Source organism: Nyctereutes procyonoides, unplaced genomic scaffold (genome assembly GCF_905146905.1).
Source record: "Nyctereutes procyonoides isolate TBG_1078 unplaced genomic scaffold, NYPRO_anot_genome, whole genome shotgun sequence".
NCBI lineage: Eukaryota > Metazoa > Chordata > Mammalia > Carnivora > Canidae > Nyctereutes > Nyctereutes procyonoides.
The window spans coordinates 24702552-24730232 of record NW_026575051.1 but is presented as its reverse complement, the minus strand read 5'-3'; the positions used below and the strand labels follow the sequence as shown (position 1 = coordinate 24730232).

The 27681-nt window shown below is 36.6% G+C and overlaps 1 protein-coding gene across 2 annotated transcripts in view; it reads right to left on the bottom strand.

Moving 5' to 3' along the window:
• The window catches only part of PRIM2 (DNA primase subunit 2), a 302886-nt gene that overhangs the window by 104278 nt on the left and 170927 nt on the right, over nt 1-27681 (bottom strand). Inside the window, exon 8 of one of the 2 annotated variants that reach the window (XM_055330207.1) lies at nt 23800-23867. The exons of the other annotated variant lie outside the window; for it this stretch is intronic. Coding sequence (XP_055186182.1) covers nt 23800-23867 — 68 coding nt within the window. The remainder of the gene's footprint in view (nt 1-23799; nt 23868-27681) is intronic. 2 annotated transcript variants of the gene reach the window in all.

The following is a 27681-nucleotide window of genomic DNA, read 5'->3' as shown; positions in this document are numbered from 1 at the left end:
ATAGAATATATTTTAAAAACTTACCCAAAAATAATACAAAAATATAGTGACTGTCTGGATCTCCTGATTCCTAGCGTAACATGTCATTTCCATTTCTTAGAAGCGTAATGCAAACGGTAGTTAAAGTTCAAATCTCTACGAGTGATTCCCTTATTAACAGTACGGCAGCACAGTTAAGAATAAACTGGAGCTTGGGATGCCTGGGTGGCTCAGTGGCTGAGCATTTGCCATTGGCTCAGGTAAGGATCCCGGGGTCCTGGGATTGAGTTCGACATCAGGCTCTCCGCAGAGAGCCTGCTTTTCCTTCTGCCTGTGTCTCTGCCTCTGTGTGTCTCTCATGAATAAATAAATAATTGAAATCTTGAAAAAAAAAAATAAACTGGAGCTTAAATAAGAAACCATCACTTACTAGCGTAAGTCCTTCAACAAGCTCTGCAGACTATATCCCAAGTTTCTTATCTGTCAAATAAAGGCAATAATGCCTGCTTTGCAGTGTTGATAGGAAGTCTGAACTGAAATAATTTCCTTTATTTTTTAAGATTGTTTATTGAGAGAGAAAAAACACACACATAGGGGAGGAGCAGAAGGTGAGAGAGAATCTCAAGACTCTGCGCTAAGCACAGAGCCCAACACAGGGCTCAATCTCATGAACCTAATATGACCTGGGCCAAAATCAAGAATTGGACGCTTAACCAAGTGCACCACTCAGGTGCCCCAGAACTAAAATAATTTTTGTTCAAGGACCTGACATATGGTAATTACTGTTTATTAAAACAAGTAACATCTGAATAGCACTTTACATGTGCAAAGTATCCCTCTAATTACATCCTCACAACAACCAGAGTTTTTATTTACATTTGAAAAATGAGGAAATTGGGCAGCCCAGGTGGCTCAGCAGTTTAGTGCTGACTTCAACCTGGGGCATGATCCTGGAGACCCTGGACTGAGTCCCATGTCGGGCTCCCTGCATGGAGCCTGCTTCTCCCTCTGCCTGTGTCTCTGTCTCTGTCTCTCTTTCTCTCTCTCTGTCTCATGAATAAATAAAATCCTTAAAAAAATGTTTAAAAAAATGAAAAATGAGGAAATGGGGGCTTGGAGGAGTTAGAACCTGGTTCAGATAGCAACTCAGTAGTGTAGCAGGAACTTGACTTTTAATTCTCCATTCCTGGTTTCTGCACTATACCATGCCATCCTCTTCCCTGCAATGCATTTTTCTATTGTATCATTTACAAATTAGGAAATACAGCATGGTATATAATATCTAAAGCCATCTACCTTTGTAAACTGTCAGCTCCTTGACACAATGCTCAACTCCATCAACACTGATTCAGATGCAGGCATTCAAGTATGACATAATGAACAACAGCTGCTAGATTACATAGACAACCACAATCAAAGCAAGATTTATGCAGATCCACAACTAAAAGGAAATCCTGGAGTAAGCGATTACAATCATGAAAAATTCCAGACTCTGCTTAATACCTGCTCAGTGTGGATTCTTGCTGCTAAACAATACACACACTCAAATGCTCTGTAGAAAGGCTACAGTTCTTATAATCAATCTGCTGATTTAACAATGGGTATGAATTATGAAGCAAACCTAGGGGATATCTTGGGATGCTGCAGCCTCTGGCTAGGAGACTGTTCAAAATGTAGACTCCCCCTCCTACTCTGGGACTCTGTCTCCCTCCATGGGCTAAGAATGGCCTGAGAATTACTGAGAGTAGAATGAGCAGAATGTCAAGGAGTAGTACAGAATGATCCTATGGCCTAAAACACATCCTCTTACCTTTGGCAATATTTCTCCCTTCAGTAACATATTTCTTTTCTTTTTAAGATTTTATTTATTTATTCATGAGAGACATACAGAGAGAGGCAGAGATACAGGCAGGGGGAGAAGAAGGATCCCTGTAGAGAGCCTGATGCGGGACTCGATCCCTGGACCCTGGGATCATGACATGAGGCAAACGCAGATACTCAACCACTGAACAACCCAGGAGTCCCCAGTAAAATATTTCTGACAATTAATGCATTGCTGGATTCTATCCATTCTGTTTATGATAGTAGTAGCATGCCATATAAAATTCATGCTAAACTAAGCCAAAAGTTGTCATTTAAGTATTTTACATTTTAATATAGACAGTTGTTTCAGTAGAATCTCGAGAATAAAGACATATTTTACTTTCCAACATATCTTACAGTAGAGCAAAGAGGCAGCATGAAGCAATGAAAATAGCGTAGGCTAGAATCTCAAGATCTCTTCTTCAGATCAGCTTTTAAATCATTAGTCTGGCAAACTGAGGCAAGGCATTTAACCATCTTGATTTGCACTATCCTTATTCGTAAACTGAATTAATGATGCCAGCCCTGCAAACTAACAGAAATGCTGGAGAAATGAAATGATATATTCAAAGTGCTAAATAATATCAGTAAATCATATTCCAGGACACAGAACAACTGCAGTATTGACCAGTAGGTACAAAAAAGACAGGATGGGAAAGAAGGCAGCATGATCCTGTAGAGGAGCCATCACTCTGTTGTGAGGGCCTAGGCTACTTTGTTGACCCAGCTTCTCGGTCTACAAATTGATTATAATCATCTACGGGGACTGTTCAGATCAAAAAGATTAACAAATATAAATGTCCTCTGTAAATGGTAACATGATGTACAAATATGAATATAGTTACTGAATAAAGAGAGCCAAATGATATACTATACACAAGAAAGTTTTTCTCAGCCCAGATTATGGCAATATACTAACTACAAAGAGAGGACATTTAAGAGGACACACACACTTGCCTGAATGGTACTATAAAATGCTTTGATGGTCTATGCAAAAGAGCTAAATTCCAAGGGGGGGGATTAAAAGGAGAATGGTAGCAATGATTAATGCAAAGACCTATTATAGGATATAAATAACTACAGACAGAATATAAGGAAAATTATATATAGACATCACACTTATAAAAATATTAATAGAAAGATGGCCACCAGCCAACCCAGTAAGGGCAAGCATGAAACCCATGGTAGGAAAACTGATGCAAATGAAGGCGTTAAGGAACAGAATTAGGACTGAGATTTCTCCTTTACTCATTCATGACCAAAAGGGTCAACTTATGTCTTGATTAGGGAGTTCGTACATCACAGCTATTTAAAACGTGTTTGAACGAGGAATGGATAGATGAAACTAAGGTGGCAGGAATTTTCAGATACAAAAAAGGCAAATCACAAGAAGCATTTTTTCCAACACTGTGTAAGCATAAAGAATTATGAAAAGACTTTAAGCAAGAATTTACATTAATGTTTACACTTGAGAAAGAAAGCAGTGTGAAGAAATACTACAAAAAGCCAGGACTGGACAACACCAAATCAGTTGGAAGAATATTGCAGCATTACAGGGAAGAAAGGGTGAGGAGCTGAAGTAAAGCAGTGGCAACTGACAAAGAAAGGAAGGCAATGAACGCAGAAGAAAAAACAAAACAGAACAAAGAACACCACCCTAAAGAATAAAAATCCTTAAGAACAATTCACATTAGCTCATGAAACTGAGTCTTTGGGTTTTACTTGGAAGTGCCAAGGAATGTTGCTAAATGAGATTCCTATGAGGTATCCAGGAAAGGTGAGGCACCTTTATACCACACATTCAACACTCATATCAGCTTTGTATCATCCCAATTCCAAATGAATACAGGGACTACACTAATAAACAAAAATATACATGTTGAACTGTCAAAATATATTCTTATTTTCATGATTTAAAAAATAAACTTTATGAACATTTTTTAATCACTGTATTGGAGTGATTAGTAACATAGAAATAATTTTTAACAACAAATACAATTTCCAATTATTTCAAGATACACACACATATACAGCAGAAAATTTTCTATTTTTATTTATTTATTTATATATATTTATTTTATTTTTATTTGCTATAGTATCAAATGAAAGACAGACACTAAGGGTGAAATGTTACAGTTTTCTCAAGTTAACAAAAAGCCAGGAAAGTAGTGAAAACAATAAAGATGAGATTCAATGAGTATTCAATTACATTAGAACACTATAGGGTACTTCTGCTAAAATGTAACAATTACTACACTGTACCTGCAAAATAAACAACTTTATTACCCTTAGCAGAACCACATGAATGGACAAAATCCAAGGATTAAATTTAATTTTTATCATTAGACTGTCAGACTCTTTATAACAGACTTTTTCCACATCCCTGTCATTATCCTCATCTAATTCTAATTATCAAAAACTCAAAATAATCAATAAAAGCCCAAAACTTTTAAGAGTCTCTTTAGCCACTCAATCAATCACTCATTAAATATCTCTGTGACCAAGGAAAAATCAAAAAGGAGTAAAGAATCCAGAGACAATCCAGAAAGAACAATGTGAGGAGAGCCACAACAACACTCAAAACAAATGTTCCTCAAGCCTGCAGAAAACAGGTCTCTTGTAAAAGGGTGGGAAGAGAAATAAGCAATGGGCAGCAATAAAGCTAATTAAGCAATGAAATGGCACTGATAGAGTTACATGCTTTCAAAACAGACTTGAGCAACCAGTAGGTAAGGCTGAGATGAGAGGAAGATAGACAATCATGAGAATGAGACTGTGGAGTACGTGGAAGAGCAGAAGATAATAGAAAATAATTTGAGTTCGGAGGCTTAGAAGTAGGATGTTAAGGGATGCCTGGGAGGCTCAGTGGTTGAGCATCTGCCTTTGGCTCACGGTTTAATCCCAGGATGTTGGAATCTATTCCCGCATTGGGCCCCCCATGGGGAGCTTGCTTCTCCCTCTGCCGATGTCTCTGCCTCTCTCTGTGTCTCTCATGAATAAATAAATAAAATCTTAAAAAAAAAAAAAAAGAAAGAAAGAAATAGGACGTCATGACCACAGAAAAGGCAAAGGCCTGGATAGGTGTTTTAGTATTTTTATCGTTTGCATGCAGTTTAACATTTTATATGCATTAAAACATCCTTAAATTTTGACCAAGTTCATAGAAGTATGTGATGTGAATGTATTAGGCTATTGGAGGGGTTTAAAAGCAAGCATGTGATAAGGAGGTGGCATTCTGGACTAATAAAATCTATTTTTCTCAGAATGTGAAGGGTGAGCACATATCAGATGGGCAAGCAGAAAGAGATAAGGAAAGTCAAGGAAATTTCTAAGCCACAGTTTACAGATAAAGAAGTTGGGGCACATAGTAGAAAAGGCAAGCAGAGACAAAGGAGGAAAAAAAACTGAAATTGGGTAGCTAGGTCCTATAATGTAAGTCTCTAAACAAAAACCATTAAAATTAAAAGCAAACTTTAAATCTTATTTCTGTTTTTAATAACATAGCACCAGTCACTGTTTTAATGAAAATTCAAGGCTTTGTCAAGTTTAAGCCTTTAAAAACCTAAACATATGCAAATTAGTATCGTCTAAGACAATTTACAATTGTGTATAACAAACCCTTTGCTTACACAAAAGTACTTCGGTGACTATCATTTTTTTGTTTTGTTTGAGGTGATGGTGCTGTTATCTAATCTATTATAAGAAAACTAATGGTAGGGATCCCTGGGTGGCGCAGCGGTTTAGCGCCTACCTTTGGCCCAGAGCGCGATCCTGGAGACCAGGGATCGAATCCCATGTCAGGCTCCCAGTGCATGGAGCCTGTTTCTCCCTCTGCCTATGTCTCTGCCTCTCTCTCTCTCTGTGTGTGTGACTATCATAAATAAATAAAAAGAAAACTAATGGTATATATAGAAGCATCTTCTTACTGTATCATTTGCTCAATAAACTTACATGCAGCTTTTTTAAAAAATTTATTTCAGAGAGAGAGTGAGTGGAGGGAGAACAGAGGGAAAGGGACAAGCCAACTCCACTCCACGCTGAGCGTGCACCTAATGTGGGGCTCAATCCCTTGACTCTGAAAGATCATGACCTGAGCTGAAATCAAGTCAGATGCTTAACCAACTGAGGCACCCAGGCATTCCACATGCAATTAAAACTCAGTCACATCTGAGGAACTTTTCCTCTCATATTATCTTGCTTATTAAACAGTAAGAGGTAAGCACTAAGTTAGTTTTCCAATATAGCTAAAAATTACAGTAAATCGAAAATTATAAAGCTAACAGTTTCAAATAAATTAAAACCCAAAAGGTTGAAAAGTAAGCCTTTCAAAATATCTATATTTTTTGTAATCAAATTCAAAATGATCCTATTTTAAATCAAATTAAATCAATCCAATGGTGGGGGGTGTGGTGGAGAGATAAATGAGACAAGAATATATAATTAATCACATCAACACAGAGCTGGAGTTTTCCGAAAACACTACCACACATCTGATTTACAGAATAAAAATACAGTGGATATACATAAAGATAAATCTGAAACAGATACAGCTGCACACATCTGATCCATGAATCATAAGTGAAAGGCAGAAACAACAAAAATTTAAGTCCTGTTCAATGCATCACAAATATCAATATGAGCACTTAGGTACTCAATGGGGAATTGTTTTTGAGTGCTGAAAACTGAGAGCTGGAAACAGAAAAGAAGAAATTACCTGAGAGTGGATTTGTGAGTCTCACTGCAAGATTAACTGGTTAAGAAAAAAAAAAAAAAAAAAGCTTCTCATGCTGTGGTGTTGATCGTTAGCAGAAGATGGATCATCACACCTTGGCTCCAAGAGTGGTATTCACAAGCTCCACTACTGTGACATAAATGCCACAGGACATAACTGACAAAAATGAGAGGTCAAAAGTCAGCTTTTCATGGGTGATCACTTCTCCAATCATTTTCTCCTTTTCTGACCAGGAATGAAAACTTGAGGGAGTAAACAAGGAGTCCCAGAATAGTCTGAACACTTTAGGAATTAGCTGCAGCTACTCTGCGTTTGCAATCATTTCCCAGGTCCACTTACCCAAGGCAAACATGCAGGCAGAACAGAATAATTACAGAGTAAGCCGAGTAATGACGATCACAAGTTTCAGAAGCCACTAGTCATGGGTTTGCATACACTCACCATCTGTGTGACTTGGTAAACACCTTTTATTCTCTTTGTTTCCTCACTGGTAAACAGAGATCATAAAAGGGATCACAAAAGTACCGTTTTAAAAGGGCTGTTAGGGATCCCTGGGTGGCTCAGCGGTTGGGCGCCTGCCTTTGGCCCAGGGCGCGATCCTGGAGACCCGGACCCGGGATCGAATCCCACATCGGGCTCCCGGTGCATGGAGCCTGCTTCTCCCTCTGCCTGTGTCTCTGCCTCTCTCTCTCTCTGGGACTATCATAAATAAATTTTAAAAAAATAAAAATTTAAAAAAAATAAAATAAAAATAAAAGGGCTGTTATGAGGGTCCCATGAGGTATCTTTTTTTTTTTTTTTTTTACGATAGTCACACACACAGAGAGAGAGAGGCAGAGACACAGGCAGAGAGAGAAGCAGGCTCCATGGACCGGGAGCCCGACGTGGGACTCGATCCCGGGTCTCCAGGATCGCGCCCTGAGCCAAAGGCAGGCGCTAAACCACTGCGCCACCCAGGGATCCCCCATGAGGTATCTTTAAAACAGTTTATCACAACATTTTTTACTCAAATTGTTATCATTATCATCATGATTATTCAGGCCTAAATTTATGACATTTAAACATTTTGGTTATTGGTTTTCTCTATTCTTAACCTTCACCAATTTCTTCTCTTGAATATGAGAAAAAATACATTTCTTCCCTACCTTCTTTATACTAACATATAAAATATTTAATCTTGAAGTAAGAGAATTTAGATGTGCTTGAATAACCTCATGATCTGGAAAGTTTTGTCTACACGTACATCCTTAGAAAGTTTTCAAAGTATAAAAATTCAACCTTGAATATGAGATTTCAATGGAATCCAATCTTGTAGAGCTACACTGTCCAATATAGTAGCCATTTGCCAACTATGATTATTAAGCACTTGAAATGTAGCTTAGTCTGATTTAAGAGGTTCAATAAATGTAAAATATGCATGGGTTTCAAAGACTTAGATTCTCTCCCTCTCTCTGCCCCCCTCAAATAAATAAATAAATAAATACATAAATATTTATACATATACATAAAATTACATATGAAGATTACATTTGGTTCAGGTGACTCTCATGCAATGTTACACAATGAGCAGGAGGACTTAACAACATGCAGCAATCAAATGACTCTCTTGAGTACTAGGCATACCTGTAATAGTAGCCAACTAACTTATCCTGACTTCAAGATGGTCTCTGCTAGTCATAAGCAGAATATAAACTGCAATTGGGTCCACTAAAGGAAGTGCCTCAAGTCTATTGCAAATATGCTTGTTTTCACATTTCACTTAGGAATCAGGTTTTTAAACTTGAGCCACATTTTTGTCACCTACAGTGTTAGGAAAGCAATCTTGAATTCTCATTATTTTGGAGGTAAACTGAAATGTTTCTTCACGGGGTTGGAGGGGTACTGTGACACACTTATATTTGGGAGTTTTGGGGGCTGCCTGCCCACTTCAACATCTAATTATAACTGTCCATTCTTCTCCCATTTGTAAGAAGCCATGCATGATAGGTTGGATATGAATATGGATGACAGCAAAACTCGGTCAGACTGGAGAGAATTCATCTGCCATCCTCAGGGAATGCCTCTCTGCCCTCCTTCCTCCACAACAGATAGATTCAGAGGGTCATAAAACAATAGCATGTAAAACCTATTTCCTTTCTTTGTCAAGCATTTCCCAGTACTCTTGAATCTAAAGAGGTTAACACTATTGACTTCTTTCTGTCTGGCAGCCTATAGTTTATCATATCTTAAAAACTGGTATAAAATAAAAAAGCAGTGAAGAATGCATCACAAGTAATCAAAACTGATCTCTGCATCAAAGAAACATTTATTTGAACCATTAAAAAGTAAGCTAATAGATCTTTCAAAATAAACTGTAATCTCCTACATCATTCTATAAAAGCATACCAAGCCAATACAAACTTTTCACATAAAGCCAGGTGTGATCATGGCACAAATGGAAAAACAATTTCAAGAAAGAGGAAACAAAGGTTTTGTATATCACCCACATATCCACTTTTGCAATCACAATTTTACCCACTTTAGACGTTGAAAAAAAATAGTCTGCCCACATAAGCTAGGCTACTCAGACATTTAGAAAGCATAGTCCCTGCAGTTTGGATTTGTTGGGTGGGTAAGATATCAAGGAAGATGAAGTTACAATATATCATTTCCTGCTGTGAAGGACATCACAGGAAAATTCACTCAACAGCTGTCACCACTGAAATTGAAATGAGTTTCTTTTTATAAGCTAAATCCCTAGTAAATGGTATCCAATTTGTGTTAGCCCCGGCGATTTTCCCTGCAGTTATTCCAAATGAGAACACAATCAATAAAACTCTGTTATAAACTGAACATAAATTATTTTTCCTTAAGCATGAAGTTTACTCAACTTTGCATTTAAAAAACTCCCCCAAAAAACTACCAGCAGCCAATACACAGTGTAAATGATCTATATTTCTCGACATCTGAGAGAATCTGTATGATTCCAAGAGATTCACATATCCAATAAAAATCAAGATCATGTAGGTTCCTATATTGGGAAGGAACTATAATAACTTCTACTGTAATTTAGGTTGGTTTCGCACTTTCATATTTTCCTATTTATTCCAATTTCTAAGCTACAATAATCCAATGAACTACAAGACAGCTGAAAGCTGCACCTCATTTCTTTATCAAAAATACTTCTAAGGGTGCCTGGGTGGCTCAGTCAGTTAAGCGTCTGCCTTTAGCTCACATCATGATCCCAGGGTTCTGGAATCGAGTCCCACATTGAGCTACCAGCAGAGTCTGTTTCCCCTCTACCTATCCCCACTGCTTGTGATCTCTCCATCTCAAGCTCTCTCTCTCTCTCAAATAAATAAAATCTTAAAAAAAAAAAACTCTACCTTACAAAAGTCAAGTCATTGAACTACATACCCTTAAAATGAGTGCATTTCATTGTATATAAATTATATCTCAATAAAATTGATTTAAAAAGTAAAATACATACATCTTTAGAAGATACAAACTATAGCCTTACATAGGTATTTTCAATACGCACATTTTTTAAAGGGAGGGCGGGAGGAGGGCGAGGAGGGAGAGAGAGAATGTCAAGGAGACTGCACCAAGCATGGGGCTTGGTCTCACAACACTGGGATCATGACCTGAGCCAAAATCAAAAGTCAAATGCTTAACCAACTGAGCACACCCAGTCGCCCCTCAATATACAAATTTAAAGCCCCCAACAAATATCTCTATTTTCGTAAGTAAAAATTTTATATTCCTTTATGTTTTTAGTGTATATTCTGGTAGTCTAATGACCCTCCTAAAGAGAAGATGTTCTGATTTGGTGTTGATCTAGAGTAGTCAAATGACAATTTAAAAAAAAGGTCACCTGAGAGAGTAATAATGAAAAATTAAAGGATGGGAGGACCATGGAATAAAGTTCTAACATCCAGCAGAATGAATATATTAAAAATTGATAGATATCTTCTCATTCCCTCACAAATAATTTACAGAATGCTCAGAATGCTTCTGAGATTGGGTATCAAGTTTGCCACACAAGTTTGTGGCATTCTAGGAATACCCCTCACATCTGTTCCCTAAGAACAGTAGGGTCACAAGGTTTTGGAGGTTTTGGGGAGAAAGTGGGAGAAAGATGAGATGAAGGGGACAGCTAATGAAGACAAACTAAAAGTCACAGTCCAGAAGTCACATACTTTCCCTGTATGCTTCTTTGGTCTTCAATAGCCATTTATACTGGTTCATAATGTTTAAATGTTTCATTTCATAGATAAAAATAGCAAGGCATATAATACTTTTGGTTTTACTTTGTTTCACTTTTTAAATACACACTTTCAATATCTGCATTTATTGGGGAGAAGGAAAGGGGTTTCCCTTCTGAGGTCACAATGAGGAATAGAAAGTACTCCAGTCCTCCATGATCAGTTCCTGGTTTCATGAAAGAATCCCAAATCCCCAGAGGACAAAACCAGCACTCAATTTCTACAAAGGTAGAGTGGATATTTATCAGAATCCTTCCTTGGAAATGAGAGAAAAGCCACCAGCTTTTTGTCCCAACTACCATCTCTTTCACTCTCAACATTTAGTAGTGTTAAAAACAAGACAACAGATCCAAAATGGAGTCACTTACACTCATAACACGAAACTAAGACTTAATTACAGTTTCAGCTTTCCCAGAAATGGAATCTTAAAACAGTCAGGAATCACCTAATCAGTACTAGTTATTAAGTTATCTGCCTGACAGACCCCTGCCATGCCCTAAAGGAAAGTGACCTTGCAATAATCAAGCCTCATTTTATCTAGTATAATTTCCTCATTCCTACTCCCTTTTGCCTATAGAGGTCTTTCATTCTGTATAGCTCCTTGTAGCTCATTTCTATTAGACTGGATGCTGCCTGATTCATGAATTACTGAATAGAGCCAATAAGGTCTTTAAAATATTTAGTTGAAGTTTTTTTTTTTAACAGTAGCTTTAAAAACTAAGCAAGAGAGGATCCATGGGTGGCACAGCAGTTTAGCGCCTGCCTTTGGCCCAGGGTGCGATCCTGGGGACCCAGGATCGAATCCCGCGTCAGGCTCCCGGTGCATGGAGCCTGCTTCTCCCTCTGCCTATGTCTCTGCCTCTCTCTCTCTCTCTGTGCGACTATCATAAATTAAAAAAAAAAAAAAAAAAAAAAAACTAAGCAAGAGGTAAATTTTTATTTTTTTAGATTTTATTTATTTATTCATGAGACAGAGAGAGGGAGAGAGAGAGAGGCAGAGACATAGGCAGAGAGAGAAGCAGGCTCCATGCAGGGAGCCCGATGCGGGACTCGATCCAGGGTCTCCAGGATCAGGCTCTGGGCTGAGGGCAGATGCTCAACCGCTGAGCCACCCGGGTGCCCCAGCAAGAGGTAGAATTTTAAAACCAGAAAGTGTTTTCTCCCATTTATTCACTCATTCAAGTGTTTACTGAGGTCTTATTTGGCCAGCCTTGCTGTAAGTGATGGAAAGGCAGCAGTAAACAAGGTAGACAAATTTCTTGCTCTCATGGAACTTCTGCTGCAGACAAACATTTAAAAAAATGAAAGAATAAAAATGGTCATTTCAGCTAGTGATGTTTCTGTGAAGAAAAAAAAGACTAAGGTAATATCATAAAGCACTGGGGAGGGGCTTTAAATCAGGTAATTAGGAGCAAACCTCTGTAAGATCTCAGAAGAGACTCAGGCTCATTTGATGGATGCCCTTAGAAGCCTCCTTGAGATTGTATGTATGTAGCAGGTCACAGACCAAGGTAGCTCAATTAAAAATGAGCTTTTTAATTCACTTTGCATTATCTTCTACAGAACTTCTTTCTAAATAGTAGTTATAAACAACTGAGAGGGCATTAAACCTTTAGTGAGTATTAGCAGTATGTCTTTCCTCAGCCCAGTTCACTGAATTTTGTTTTGTGAATAAAACTGGATGGACTAGCACAGGTACAGAACACTTCCATCATTACAGAAAGTACAGCACTAAACAAATCATTTTTAGCTGCTAATATATTAGTTACTACCACAATGCTTTCTTGGGCTTTTTAAGAAAGTTATTTCACATAGCATCATCATCATTTTGTACTTTGTTAGCACTTTATGCCTAACACACTGTAAAATAACTAATTTTCTTTATTACTTAACTGGAGGACAATCAATGTTTTAAAGAAATTCACTAAGTGAACAATAGGAAACTTAATAAATGAAGATAATAAAACTACTTGAAAAGCATAAGCAATCATAAATTTTGCTTTCCAGGAAGACTACCAGCATCCACAATCCAGAAATCCCTACGAAACTATGGAGTCAGGCAGCTAACAGAAACCTAAAACTTCTAGTTATAGATAAGGTACAAGAATACTCTGAAAAAAAAAAAAAAACAACTCTGCAAGGCTTCATTATTTCCATGATACTATGTACTCTCACAGAATCCCTATCTCTACTATGCTAACAATCATTATGATTTATTGTAATTACTTTAGTTAGAATTCTAACTGTTTTCTGACCGTTAAGCCCTATAAGAGAAGTTAAGTAGGTATCCTTAGAACCTAGCACCAAGTCTTGCCCCGAGTAGAAGTTCTCTAAAAATGTTAGATAAATAATAATAAAACAAACTCCTAGAAGGCTAAAAGGTTTATGACCATGTATTTACTAAACAGCTCTCATACCAAAGTACTTCCACAAGGCACAGCCACTATGCACAATCTCATTACAAAGGGTACATATTTGCCATAGCTACAGAGCCAGTCAGAAAGGAAAGATCTTCCTATTTTTTTTCCACATCATTAAAAAGAAAATCAGTAACTAATTTAGGTTTCTATAAATATAATTTTATTTTTATTTTTCTGTAAATCATTTGTTAATCCTTTTTTCCACTTTAAAACATGTTAAGCCAGCAAAGTGAATTAATCTATCTAAAAAACCCCAGAGAAATTTAATATTCTATATAAGTTAAGAGTGGTGGTTTACTTGTAAAACTGATGAAAAGTAAGAGCTGTTTTCAACCCCCCAAAAGAAATGCCCTCACTGTGATAGACAGATCAATGCCCTTCCAAAGACATTTGCACTCTAATCCCTGGAACCTATGAATATGTTAGGTTACAAGGCAATAGAGACCATGAAGAAGGAGTTAAGGTTAAAGACCTTAAGATGGGGAGACTATCCTGTATATCTATATAGGCCAATCTAATCCTGCGAGGTTTGGCTCTTCTCAGGATGGAAGCAGAAAGATGCAGCAGAAGTTGGAGAGGTTTGAAGCCTAAGGAGTCATATGTGATGTGTGGTTGATGGCTCTGTGACAGGACCCTCATCCAAGTACCAGAAAGAGACCTCCAGCAGCTCCTGGAAAGCCTAAGAAATGTGGGCAGTCTGTAGGGGCAAAGACAGGACCTTGACAGCCAGCAAGGAAACAAGGACCTCAGTCCCACCCACTCTAAGGAACTCAATTCATCCAACACTATGAATAAGCTTGGAAGCAAATTCTTCCTTAGAATCTCCATTAAGGACCATAGCGCTGCTAACCTCTTGATTTTTATCTCGATGAGACCCATGTCAGATTTCTAACCTATAGAATGATATAATGAGTGTTGTTTTAATCTACTAAATTTGTGGTAACCTGATAACGGCTACAATAGAAGGTTCTAATCTAGACGCGTTAATAAGGTTCAAAATTCAGCTTCCTGAATTCTATCTTTTTCAAGTAGTAGTTCCACTTGTTAAGAACTCTGTCATTTTCTCGCCTAGGCAACATGACACTCTTAGAATAATGAATTCTCTTGTATCTTCAAAACTATGCTCCATCTAGTTAGCTGCTGCTCTTGGTTCTTACCTCTGTCTGCTTGGAAACACCTATGTTAAAATTCCTTCATCGTGAAGTCAACATGGCATTTCCTCTACCGGTTGACTTCATCTGGCTGTACAGAAGCTACTAACACTCTTTAATTTTTCTTTACAGGTTTATTCAACCAAAAATGAAACACACATGTACCCATAAACCCCCAATAAAATGGGAATGGTTAAGTAAAAACAGACATATCTTCAATTGGGCCTTCTACAGCCACTTAAAATTAGACCATGGAAATAAATTTTATACCTAGTTATGACATATTAAGAGAAAAAGATTTTTTTAAAAAGTTTAACCACTTTATATATAATTACATAAAATTATAGAGCTTACAACAAAAGCCTAGCAGTGGTTTTATGAGTAAGGCGGAGTTCTTTTCTTCTATTTTGCCAAATTTTATTGCGCCTATAAATTGCATCAGAAACACTTAAATGGCATTAAATTTGTAACATAACCTGCATCCAGATACCACCCCTCGCAAATAAGATTTCCCACCTCTATTTATGCTACTGGATAAAGCTGCAGTGATTATTATTCCAGTACACCTTTGGGTGGAGATGTGTGTAGGTATATGTGTGTGTATAAAATGGTCTTCTTTGTTTGTCAGAATATAAACGTTTTAATGGACCACATCTATTAGTTTCCTTTGTATACAATCAGAGTATCCTTTAGAATGCCCTTCACACAACAAGAAGCTGATTTTAACAAATGCTTTTTGTACATTTCTAAGAGGCACATTTCTTAGAAGACATGAACATTCCCCATGCAGAACAGATTTCTAAGGAGGTATGAACATTCTCTACAGAGGTGGAAAAGAATAATTCAAAGACAATAAATAATGGAGAAGAATATATTCTTTCTAATTTATTAGTATTTTACAAGGCACCTAGAACACTTTCACAATAATCACTGAGCTATATAAAAGCTTGTGTCATCCCACGTAAGAAAGGAAAGAAATAGTTCAAAGTAGTGCCAAAGGCTGGAATAGGTGATGGGACAGAGCTAACAAACAACTAGAACACATGGACACATGAATGAAGCTTTCATTTCAGCCCTCAATTGGTGGAAGGCCATATGCACTAAACCTTTTTCTAGCACATGAATGCCCACACAATTTTCTGATTTCAAAATGAGAACTAATCCAGAAAGAAACACAGAAAACTGCACCACTATGGATATTGGGGAAAAGTCTCTCACCGAGATTGCATTTCTGATATAAAATCTGTGACAGCAAGAACCTGATAGAAGTAAATAGAAATGGGTACATATTAACCAAATGTACTGCATTAGGAAACAAATTTACCAAAGGGGTCTGTAATAATCCCAAATGAAGGAAGATGCTTTCATCATTTTAAATGATTTTAAAATAAACGTTAATATAAAGATCTGTTTACAAATTCAGATTGCATTACCAGTTACTTCATGTGATACAGTCCAAGTATTTACTATAGGCAGTATTTGGCTTTGCTAGCTTATTTTATCCTTCTTTGATTTCTAATTTATTGTTGGGTTGAAATATGCTAACAAAATTAGGAGAAACATAACAAATACAAGTTTTTTTAATTAGTTATTTAATTGAGGGTACAACATTAAATAAGAGCAACTATTAAAGTGATCTATTATATTCTGGCCCCATTCATTTCATATCTTGGGAGTAGGGGGATGAAGGAAGAAGACATAATACACTGCAGGGAAAGGTGCTATTTTTTAAGGAAAAAAAATTTCAATCACACAAATAAAGTTATAACACATGAACTGCAAGTTTTCCTCTTTCTTTCTATTTTAACCTGTTCATATTTATTTTTAAGTGACATAATAAAAATAATCTTTAACTTAAGCCCTTGATAGTATAATACCATTTTGTAAATACTATCTCATGGGTACTATAATTAGGGTAGCAAAGATATTTATTTACAATAAACTTCTACATTGATAGGAATATAGCCCAAGACCTTTAAATATCTCCAAATTTAAAAATTAGTACACTATACAATTTACTCTAGAACATCCAGTGATGGATGAGGCTAACAGTAGAGTCACAGTGTATCATCCAATAACCTATTGGTTAACATCTCATATTAGATGCATTGAGGAAAGTAGAAATGATGATTTACACAAATTCTCTCCGACATTTTGAAATTTAACTTTTTTTTTGTAAGTCTAAGCAAGCTGAGTTCTTCCAAGTGAGGAGTTCTTGCTATCACTTTTGAAAAAATAGCAGTCTTATTAAACAATCCATTCATTTCTTTTGAAGGAAGGGAAATATAGACCCTGAAAAAGAAAAAAACCTGAAAAATCAGGTGAACCTGATCAGCTGAACCTGAACGTGAACTCTTGAGGCTCCATCACCAAACTTTAAAATAGGGATAATATGTGGCTGGCTCAGTTGGTGGAGCATGTGTCTCTTGATCTCAGGGTTGTGAGTTCAAACCCCATACTGTGTATAAAGATCATTTAAAAATAAATTAAAATAAGAATAGGGATAATAATAATAAAGGACCACCTATCATGGGATGGTCTCATGGGATGAGATGGTCTGAACTATAAAAAGCCAAGTTAGAAAGTACTTTGTAAACTCTAGCCAGGGGATCCCTGGGTGGCGCAGCGGTTTGGCGCCTGCCTTTGGCCCAGGGCGCGATCCTGGAGACCCGGGATCGAGTCTCACGTCGGGCTCCCGGTGTATGGAGCCTGCTTCTCCCTCTCCCTGTGTCTCTGCCTCTCTCTCTCTCACTGTGTGCCTATCATAAATAAATAAAACAAAAAAAAATTTTTTTTAAATAATAAATAAAAAATAAACTCTAGCCAGTATGATTTCTTGGTCCCATTTGTTCCTACGTCTTCTAAAAACTTGCCCCTTCAATTATTTCCTCTTAGTTCCACTGACCTCATTCTCCCCTTAACCAGTATGTTCACCTTTCCAAACATAAGGAAAAAATACAAGATTTTCTTCAACTAGGAAACTCATAGATATCCTCTTTCTTTCCTTGTTCTGCCAAGAGTAGCCTACCCTCCCTTGTATTTCCACAGCTCAATTTCTCATTCCTTAATTTCTTATGAGTGCCATTATAATGGTGTGGCTAAGCCACCAGTGGCTCCCACTTGCCTAATCCAACTGATATTATGTAGTTCTAATCTGACTTTTCTGTAGCATCTGGTTGTGTTTACTATTTGTTTGAAATCTTTCCCTTAGCATCTCTGATCCCACTATCCTTTGTTGTGTTTCTGTTTCATTCAAGATTCCTCCCCACTTTTTACTGGTTTCTCTTTTAGTCCATCCATCTCCTACCTTCATCATTGCCATAAAAAATCACTTGAACACTGATGTTCTATGTATGAGTTTTATTCAGGGCCATGTCCCCTGTCACTTTATACTCTCTCCCTGGGTGGTATCAGCCATTATCCTGATTTTAACCACCACCTAAAGACTGATGATTAACAAATGTTTCTCTCTGTTCTAAACCTTACTCTTAAACTGTGGTCTGTATTCTGCTACTTACTAAACATTCCCCTGATATGTTCCACAGGCACCTCAAGTTTAAAAGATCTGAAACTACTGAACATGTAATGTCAGCAACCATATTCATTCCTTAATCCCCTAGTTTTCCTTTATATTCCTTCTTCGTTAGTGACAACATCATCCCCCAAGTGAGAATAAAGTTCAGTCCAATGGCAGTACCCCCTGGGAGCCACTACTGTGCTAGGGAGTATGGAATCCAAAACAACTAAGTCATGACCCCATTGTTTAAAATCATTCCAGGAGGGGATCCCTGGGTGGCACAGCGGTTTGGTGCCGGCCTTTGGCCCAGGGCACATCCTGGAGACCCGGGATCGAATCCCACATCAGGCTCCCGGTGCATGGAGCCTGCTTCTCCCTCTGCCTATGTCTCTGCCTCTCTCTCTCTCTCTCTGTATGACTATCATAAATAATAAAAAAAATTTTTTTTAAATAAAAAATAAAATCATTCCAGGGATCCCTGGGTGGCACAGCGGTTTGGCGCCTGCCTTTGGCCCAGGGCGCGATCCTGGAGACCTGGGATCGAATCCCACGTCAGGCTCCCAGTGCATGGAGCCTGCTTCTCCCTCTGCCTGTGTCTCTGCCTCTCTCTCTCTCTGTGACTATCATAAATAAATAAAAATTAAAAAAAAATCATTCCATGATAAACACAGTTTATATAGTAAAATAATGTATTTTATGATTAATTCTATTAGAAAGGTTTACAAATTTTGCACCATGTTTAAGTGCCTATCTCTCAAAGTCAAAACTAGAAATCCCTTGAGAACAGAAACTGGGCCTTATTTTTTTTTTTATTCCAAGCACATAATTGGCACTCAGTTACTGATGAATGGATGGACACTACAAATGAATAAAAATAAGCTTGTATTTCTATAAGATATTGAAGCAAAGTGTTTCTCTGTACTTAATTTAACTTTTACCTAGAGAACGAGGTTCAACTAAGAAAATCTGAATATAGCACTTCTACATCTTCAGAATAATATATATTGTTAAGTAATATCCTAGCTTACTTATTAGTAGTATGGCAAAGTGTTACACTAATTCTCTTTGAGTGTCTAAGTCCTATAAAAATGATTTGAGAATTTATCTGTATTGCTACTTTAATTTTTACAGGTATTTGTATCATCTCCCAAATTAGTTTTATTGATGAATTCAATTAAAATGCCATTCATCATTCCTCCTTGATCATTAGGGGCACTAAACAAAATCAGACCTAATAATTATCTCAGTGTCAAACACCTAATGTCTATCTCCTCTAGGTAACATCTAAACTATATGGGTCATGAAAATCAATGATGACTACTTTTTCATAACAAGATTATCATTAGAACCTTTCAAATCACATAGTATTCTTTTCTATTTTGACCTAAGCAAAAGGAAGGTAAAAAGAAAAACATTACATTTAAGCACCCCAAAAAAACAATTCAATATGCTTGAAACGCATATCACAGGTTACTCTGTACAACAGAAAGTGTCAAACTATGTACATCAGCTGCCATCCTCCATACAGATGTCTCTGACATGGTAATAAAATGAGAAACCATTTCATTTAATAATAAAAAAGCAACATGAGTTGGTGCATATTACAAGTAGCATCTAGCCCTGGTTGCCTAGCAACCAGTCCTGAGTGAACTCCACAGAGAATGAAAGCCCTAAGCGAATGTACAGTTTGTGCAAGTTTCAAGGACTTGAAGAGATGTGTCAGTAGTTAATCTAAATTCTAGCTGACAATTACCATACAGAGGTGGAAGGAGAACCCATAATTTTGCACAGAATCAAGCATTAACTAAAGGTGAAATTCAGCCATTTAAGTTTATATCTTCTGAACCAGGTTCTACACAAAGAAATTATGGCAGTATGACAATATGACTTATATAATACAAAAACACCATGCAGAAAACAACAACAAAATATCACTGTTGTAACACGCATTCATTCATTCATTCATTCATTCAACAAAACACATAATGAATACCTATCATGTGTCAGATACTATCCCAGCACTGGAAATACAAATATGAAAGTCATTTTACAAGCTCATAAAGAGCCCATATTATAATGGAGTCATCAGAAAGTAAATAAATGATGACCACATTATTTGTTCTGTAATATACAAATAGGCATGGGGGTATTATGGAAACATAGATAAGAACATCAGATTCAGACTCAGGGGAAGTGTGCCTGCTGCAAACTTAAATCGTCAAGGAAAAGTCATCAGATTAGGTAACATGGGCTAAGTCTTTTTTTTTTTTTTATAAACTTATTTTTTATTGGTGTTCAATTTGTGGCTAAGTCTTAAAGGACAAATGAAAGTTAGGTGAGTTACAAAAATGAGGGAGGGGAGAACATTCCAGGCAGAAGAAAAAAATATTTTCAAGGGCATAGAGGTAAACAACAGCAAGTTGTAGTAGAGGAACTTCAAGGCATTTGGTTGCACTAGAAGTTAGGGGACCAGTACTAAAAGAGGCATTCAAAGAGTCAGGGCAACCCTTTCCAGAAGGACCTCATATGCCCGGCTAAGAAGTTCAGACTTCATTTGGAATGAAATTGGGACACAGAGAAAGATTTTAAGCCACAGAATAAAATAATTACTCTGGCAATAGTATGAAACATTTTAGAGAATGCAAAGAACATAATAAGGAGAATATATAAGAAATTACAACAGAAAGAGAGATATTCAGGAGATTCAGACTAACAGGACGCCGGCACTGGGGAAGTAACTCAAACATAACTCAGTGCTCTAGGAAACTTAAAACCATATATAGTATTTATGTTACTCAATTCAATGAAATGTTAGTCTGGACCATCCTTAAGAACAAAACAATTATTCAGAATTAAAAAGTGTTTGTCTGGGAAGGAAAAGTTCCTGTAGAGAAGGATAAGAGAGGCAGAAAAGAGAACAGAGGGGAGGAAGAAGGAAAAATAAAGAATATTAAAAGATACTAGAATTAATATCCATTTGAATTTCTGAATGAAAATATCCTAAGTTTTAAAAGAATAAAAAGATGGTAGCTACACTTGTGAGCACAGCATAATTATACACTAGTCAAATCACTATATTGTCCAAAGAAATTAATGTAACACTGTGTGTCAACTATACGTCTATAAAAAAAGGGCAGATTACATGGCAAGTAAGGCCAATTTTCTATAATTACCTTTTTATCCATTCTCACACTTCAAGCACATGCCCAATATTTATTTACAACCTATTCTCTGAGTCACCCATTCTCAATAACATCTGTCCTAGGGTCAAATTAGTTAAAATATGAAGTGGGGCTCAGATCAAAACTGCTCTAATCTATTGGATCTGACTCCTTAAAATTTTAAAGCCAAATCTACTTTACATGCTATAATTCAAAAACACAATTAGCATATGCTCAGATCACTCAAAACCCATTTCAAATTGTTGCTCATTCTTTAGCTCAGAAATTCACTGTTTGGTTTTGACATTTCTCACCAACTTTTAGGATGACAATTTTTTTTTAAGATTTTATTTTTTAATTCATGAAAGACAGAGAAAGGCAGAGACATAGGCAGAGGGAGAAGCAGGCTCTCCACTGGGAGCCCATGCAGGACTCAATCCCAGTACTCTGGGACCACGCCCTGAGCCGAAGGCAGACGCTCAACCATTGAGCCACCCAGGCGTCCCTAGGAGGACAATTTATCCACTCTTACCGTGGTCCTTGGCAGAAAGCAATGTAACTGTAATTAAATAATTATAGAAATACATTTTTAAAAAACAACCACTAGACTTCTTGAAACACACTTTTTTTTTGAAACACACTTTTCAAAATGTTGTATAATTAATGGGTACTAAATCAATTTTCTAATCCTGACAAATAAGTGACTGAGATTCCAAACACATAAAAGCTGATGAAGAAATCTTGTAAAGCCATACTCTGTGGTTCTTGACACAATGGCAGGATCCTAGTCTCCTTCCATTTTCAATGAATTTTGTCTAACTGAGCTCTGTGCAAAGGTAAATCCCCAAAACGGTAACATACACATTTACATATAACACAAATATGTTAAATATGACAAGAGTTTAAAATTCACCAATATGTACTACTTGCATTTACTGAAATATTTCATTTTTTTCTTTTACTTCTTAAGCTTTACTTTTGATTTGAATATACTGCCTTTTGACCTTTAGAAGCAGCAGAAAGGACATAGGAGTAAAACCTTGAAAGAGAAGTAGGCTCTGAAGAGACCCACAGAGATCAGGATGGAATACATCAGGATGATTCAGGGTTGCTGACTGGATTCAAGAAAGAAGGGAGGTGGGGAGGGCTAAAGAAGTCACATGCAAACAGGTGGTTTAGAACAGATGTGGGCTAAGCCACTAATCAATAGATTATTGACATTAAATTCAAGAATAAAACTTTCTCAAAATAGGTTAATCAAAGAGAACTAGCATACCAGTGCAAGCAACAGGAAATTGGCCCTCAAACTTGCTTTATAATTCATGACATATTGGTCTGTTTCTACCCACTGGAAGGAAAACATGTGTTGTCAGTATGAGAATTCAACACAATCTGAAATAGCACAGTGACATACAACCATTTAATAAAAACTTTCTCCCTCTATATTTAGGTCTCTTGGCCATACTAAAAAAAAAATAAAATAAAAAGAAACCACAGAGGAAAACACTACTGGTGTTTGCCTACATAAAACTGAAAATGTAGGTAACACTGGATAATGCAACATAATAAAAAGCTTTCAGAAAAAAATGTAATAACAAATACAACTCAGAATTACTATCCTTTACATCTAAAGGATGTAATACCAAGGGTAATCAAGAGATACTATCAATAAATGAACAAATATGCAAATAGTGAATCCTACTCCAAAATGAAAAGATAATGTTTTTAAATCATTCTTAATAATTATCAATGAAATGTACTTGATCGCAATGCTACCTCCATGATTAACTATTAAATTAGCAACGGTTTTAACTGTCCTAAATCTTGTTCAGGGTACAGTAACAATCTTGTGGGCAACCCTGTACAATCTAAAAATAAAAGTAAAATAAGGTTTTTTTAAAAAGAAATGCGTATACTTAAATCTTTAAAATGGCTCATATGCTCTGGCAAAGTAACTGCAATTCTGAAATCCTATGCTAAGAAAATGACCAAAAATACAGATACAGATTAACATTTGGCATTTTTTATACAAGTGAAAAGAACTGGAAATGATAAAAATGCCCCTAGAAGGAGATGAATACACTATAGTACAGCCATATGAGAAAATACCACACAGTTACTAAAAATAATGTTTTTGAAGAGATGCTAATAAAAGTCTTACAATGTTTGTTCTAAAATGAAAAAACCGGTAATTTTTATAAAAGTGTAATTTCAACACTAGGTTTTAAAACAGCAAGCACAGAAGGAAGAAATACTACTTCTGAGTGGTAATGATGAGGTTTTCTTTTCCTTTTCCTGTACTTTCAAAAAAAATTTTAATGAGAATATATTATTTTTTTTATTTCGAAAAGAAATTCCATATATTTCATCTATTCCCAATAACATGTGGGGGGGGGTCCCAAAGGTATGTTTTAGCTTATGCTTAAAGAGACAGCTCATTCCTTTGAGATCTTCCTCTAGTTAGTCACTTTGGTTCGTTTTCATGTAAACTTGACAACTAGTTCTACACACTGTCATTGAATTAAAAAGCCTCCAACACTACCCTAAAGTCAAGAGTAGCAAGTGTATTTATTATATTAAGAATTTCAATTTACATCACAGAATTAGAGAATTAAAGCAAGGAAAAACTGTTAAGTTTTTAGTAACTGAAGGGGTTTTTATCACCTAATACTTTACCCACTTTAATGCACTTAACAATTATAAGCATTAACAAGAGTGTGCTCTCATATTACCTGAGGTGGTTAAGTAGAGGCTGAAGTCTCTCATCAGACTGCACAGCAGGCAAGGACCTGGCTGTTAACTAAAAGCAGAGAATAGGGTTAGTAAAAACAGCAAAGACCAAATACGGAGTATATCTGAACATTAAATGTAAAATGGGGACAGTGGAGCTGAAAGAGAGGAAGTACTTAAAACATAAGTACTTTTTTTTTCTTTTTTAAATTAAAGAATCGTAAGGTAAGTGGACACATTATATGAGTAAAGCTAACTATATGGCCCTAAGTTTTACAGGGTATGCCATGAGTTCAGAAGTAAAGAAAAAGGAGTTAAAGAATTAAAGAATTAAGTGGAAAATATCCTGAGAATATCTTTTCATGAGTTCATGAGAAAACTTTTGGTCATAAAAATATTATCTTTGTAAATAAAAATGAAAAAACTTCTAAGTTTATAGCAACCAACCTTGTAGCACTGAATCCTGGGATGATGAAGAAATTGGGGAGAGAGAGACTTTCATTTATAGCTAAGCCACTGTGAAATTGGTTACATGCAGAACTGGTTACACACCACACACATACACACTACCATGCATTCTTTCATTTTGACAACCACATTACTATAAGAAACAAAACAAAAACAAAAATATCTTTTAAACATACAAAAGTAACTCGAAGTATTTAATATTGGTATATGACTCCAAACTGATCTAGAAAAGAGTAGATTCAAAGCCTTATTCTTAAATACTGTATACCTCAGGTTGACAGTGTATGATGAAAATGTTAGTCTTCACTATATTTTATTGCAATAATATTAATTATATCTCTATGTAGCTCTTACTTTTCTTCTCTGTACTTACATAAAGCCTTCTTATGCTGTAACAATTTTCAGTATTCAGATAAAATAAAACAATCACTTTTAAAGTGTCTTATACTGTATTTGTAGAAAAAATGTTGACCAAAATGCCATATATGAAATCATTTTATTTTATTTTTTAAAATATTTTATTTATTCATGAGAGACACGGAGAGAGAGGCAGAGACATAGGCAGAGGGAGAAACTGGCTCCATGCAGGGAGCCTGAGATGGGACTCAATCCCAGGACTCCAGGATCTTGCCCTGGGCCGAAGGCAGGCACCAAACCACTGAGACACCCAGGTGTCCCTATATGAAATCATTTTATTTTTTTAAGATTTTATTTATTTACTCATGAGAGACACACACACAGAGAGAGAGAGAGGCAGAGACACAGGCAGAGGGAGAAGCAGGCTCCCTGCAAGGAGCCGGACGTGGGACTCGATCCCGGATCCCGGAATCACGCCCAGGGCCAAAGGCAGATGCTCAACCGCCGAGCCACCCAGGCGTTCCTATGAAATCATTTTAATTTAACTATATCTAATTAATAATAATGGAGAGAGATTCCCACTTTGGGGCAACAGTTAACACAAGTCAACAGTTATCAACTAATTTAAAATAAAGCAGACAATTAGTCTGCTGCAATTTTAGCACAGCCAAAGGACTCTCAGTATCTCTAAGAAATGTTCAATCTAGTACTCCATGTCATATAAAATGTTTTCAAGGTTTTATAAACAAAACACTTTAATACTTTAATGCACCCTGTATCTGCTAATGTCAAATTCCTTAACAAAATGTCATTTAAGAGATTTCATGGCTCAGAACCAAAGTTACGGTCTAAAAAGAAAATTTATCTAGATATTACAAAAGTCAATTTTCTGAAAACAGATGGAGTGACAGACTGTGCTTTTTCAGTTACTTCTGTCAATCTATTTGGCACGCTTTCTAATCAAACTGTCTTTTCTAAATGAAAGCAAACAAAAACACCTCAGTAATAGCAATGTATTTCTAAATGTCTGTTCATTCCATATAGAAAATATTTCTCAACTCAATTCTATCTTTCTTTCAAAGATTTATCTGAGAGAGAGAGAGAGAGAGAGAGAGAGAGAACGGGGAAAGGAGGCAGAGGGAGAAGGAGAAGCAGGCTCTCTGCTGAGCATAGCGCCCAACACCCGGCTCCATCTTACAACCCTGAGGTCATGACCTGGCTGAAACCAAGAGTGGGCACTTAACTGAATGAACCACCCAAGCACCCCAAGTCCATTCTACCTTAATCTTAGCCTTCATTTCCTTTTTCTTAACTATTAATACATCTCCACTCAATGTTGTTTCTGCCTCCACTCTGGCCTCTTCCCTCATTTATTCTCCATACCAAAGCCAGAGTAAAATTTTCAAAATGAAAGTTAACCATTCCTCTAATTAAAATTATTTAATAATTCCCTTAGGCTTTCAGGCTGAAGTTATTACACCTGTTCTTTCATTAGACATTCTCCTAAAATCTCCCTTTGAGTCACATTGCTGAAACACTGAGCATAGGATGAGTAGCACTGAATACAGGCACACTACGAAGATACTGCAGGTTCATTTCCAGACTACCATAATAAAGCAAATATTGTTTAAAAAAAAAGGGAGAAGAAGAAGAAAAAGAAGAAAAGAAAAAAAAAAGCAAGTCAAATGCATTTTTTGGTTTCCCAGTGCACATAAAAGTTATGTTTTTACTGTACTGTAGCCTATTAAGTGTGTAATGGCATTATGTCTAAAAAAAATGTACATACTTAATTTAAAAACATTTCACTGGTAAAAAATACTAACCATCCTCTGAACTTTCAGTAAGTCATTATCTTTTTGGTAGAGGGTCCTGCCTCAATGTCAATGGCTGCTGCCTGACCCAGAGTGGTGTTAGGTGGCTATGGAAATTTTTAAAAATAAGACAAAAGGAAATTTGCCAAATTGATTAATTCTTCCTTTCAGGAATGATTTCTCTGTAACATGTGATGCTGTTTGATACAATTATACCCACAGTAGAAGTAGAAGTCCTTTCAAAATTGGAGTCAATCCTCTCAAACCCTGCTGCTCCTTCCTCAACTAAGTTTATGTCATGTTCTAAATCCTTTGCTGTCATTTCAACAATCTTCCCACCATCTTTACCAGAAGTATATTCCATCTCAAGAAACTGCTATGTACAGCCCCAAAAGAAGTAACTCCTCATTTGTTCAAGTTTTATCATGAGCTTGCAGCAAATCAGGCACATCTTGGGCTCCCCTTCTAAGTCTAGTTCTCTTGCTGTTTCCACCCTGTCTACACGGACTTCCTCCTCTAAGTCTTGAACTCTGTGAAGTTCTCCATGTGGGCTAGAATCAGTCTCTCCCAAATGCCTAGTAATGTTGATATTTTGACCTCTTCCCATGAATTTCTAATGTTCTTAATGGCATCTAGAATGGTGAAATCCTATCCAGAAGGTTTTCAATTTACTTTCCCAGATCCATCAGAGGAATCACTATGCATGGCAGCTACAACCCTACAAAAAGTTATTTCTTAATTAAGACTTTGAAAGTTTGAAGTTACTCCTTGATCCATGGATTGCAGAATAGATAGTGTATTAGTAGGCATGAAAACAATCTTGTTGTATATTTCCATCAGAGTCCTTTAGTGTGAGGGAATGTTGTCAAGGAGCAGCAGTATTTTGAAAGGAATTTTTTTTTTCTGAGCAGGCAGTCTCAATAGTGGGCTTAAAATATTCAGTAAACCATGATGTATACACATGTGCTATCAATCAGGCCTTGTAGTTCCATTTATAGAGCATATGGAGAATAGATGTAGCATAATTCTGAAGGGCCCAGGATTTTTCAAAATGATGAAGAACGTTGGCATCAACTTACAGCCACCAGCTGCACTGGCCCCTAACAAAAGAGTCAGCCTGTCCTTGGAAGCTTTGAAACCTGGCACTGACTTTTCTTCTTTAGGTATGTAAGTCCTAGATGCAATCTTTTTCCAGTATAAGGCTGTTTTTATCTACATTGGAAATCTGTTATTCAGTATAGTCACTTT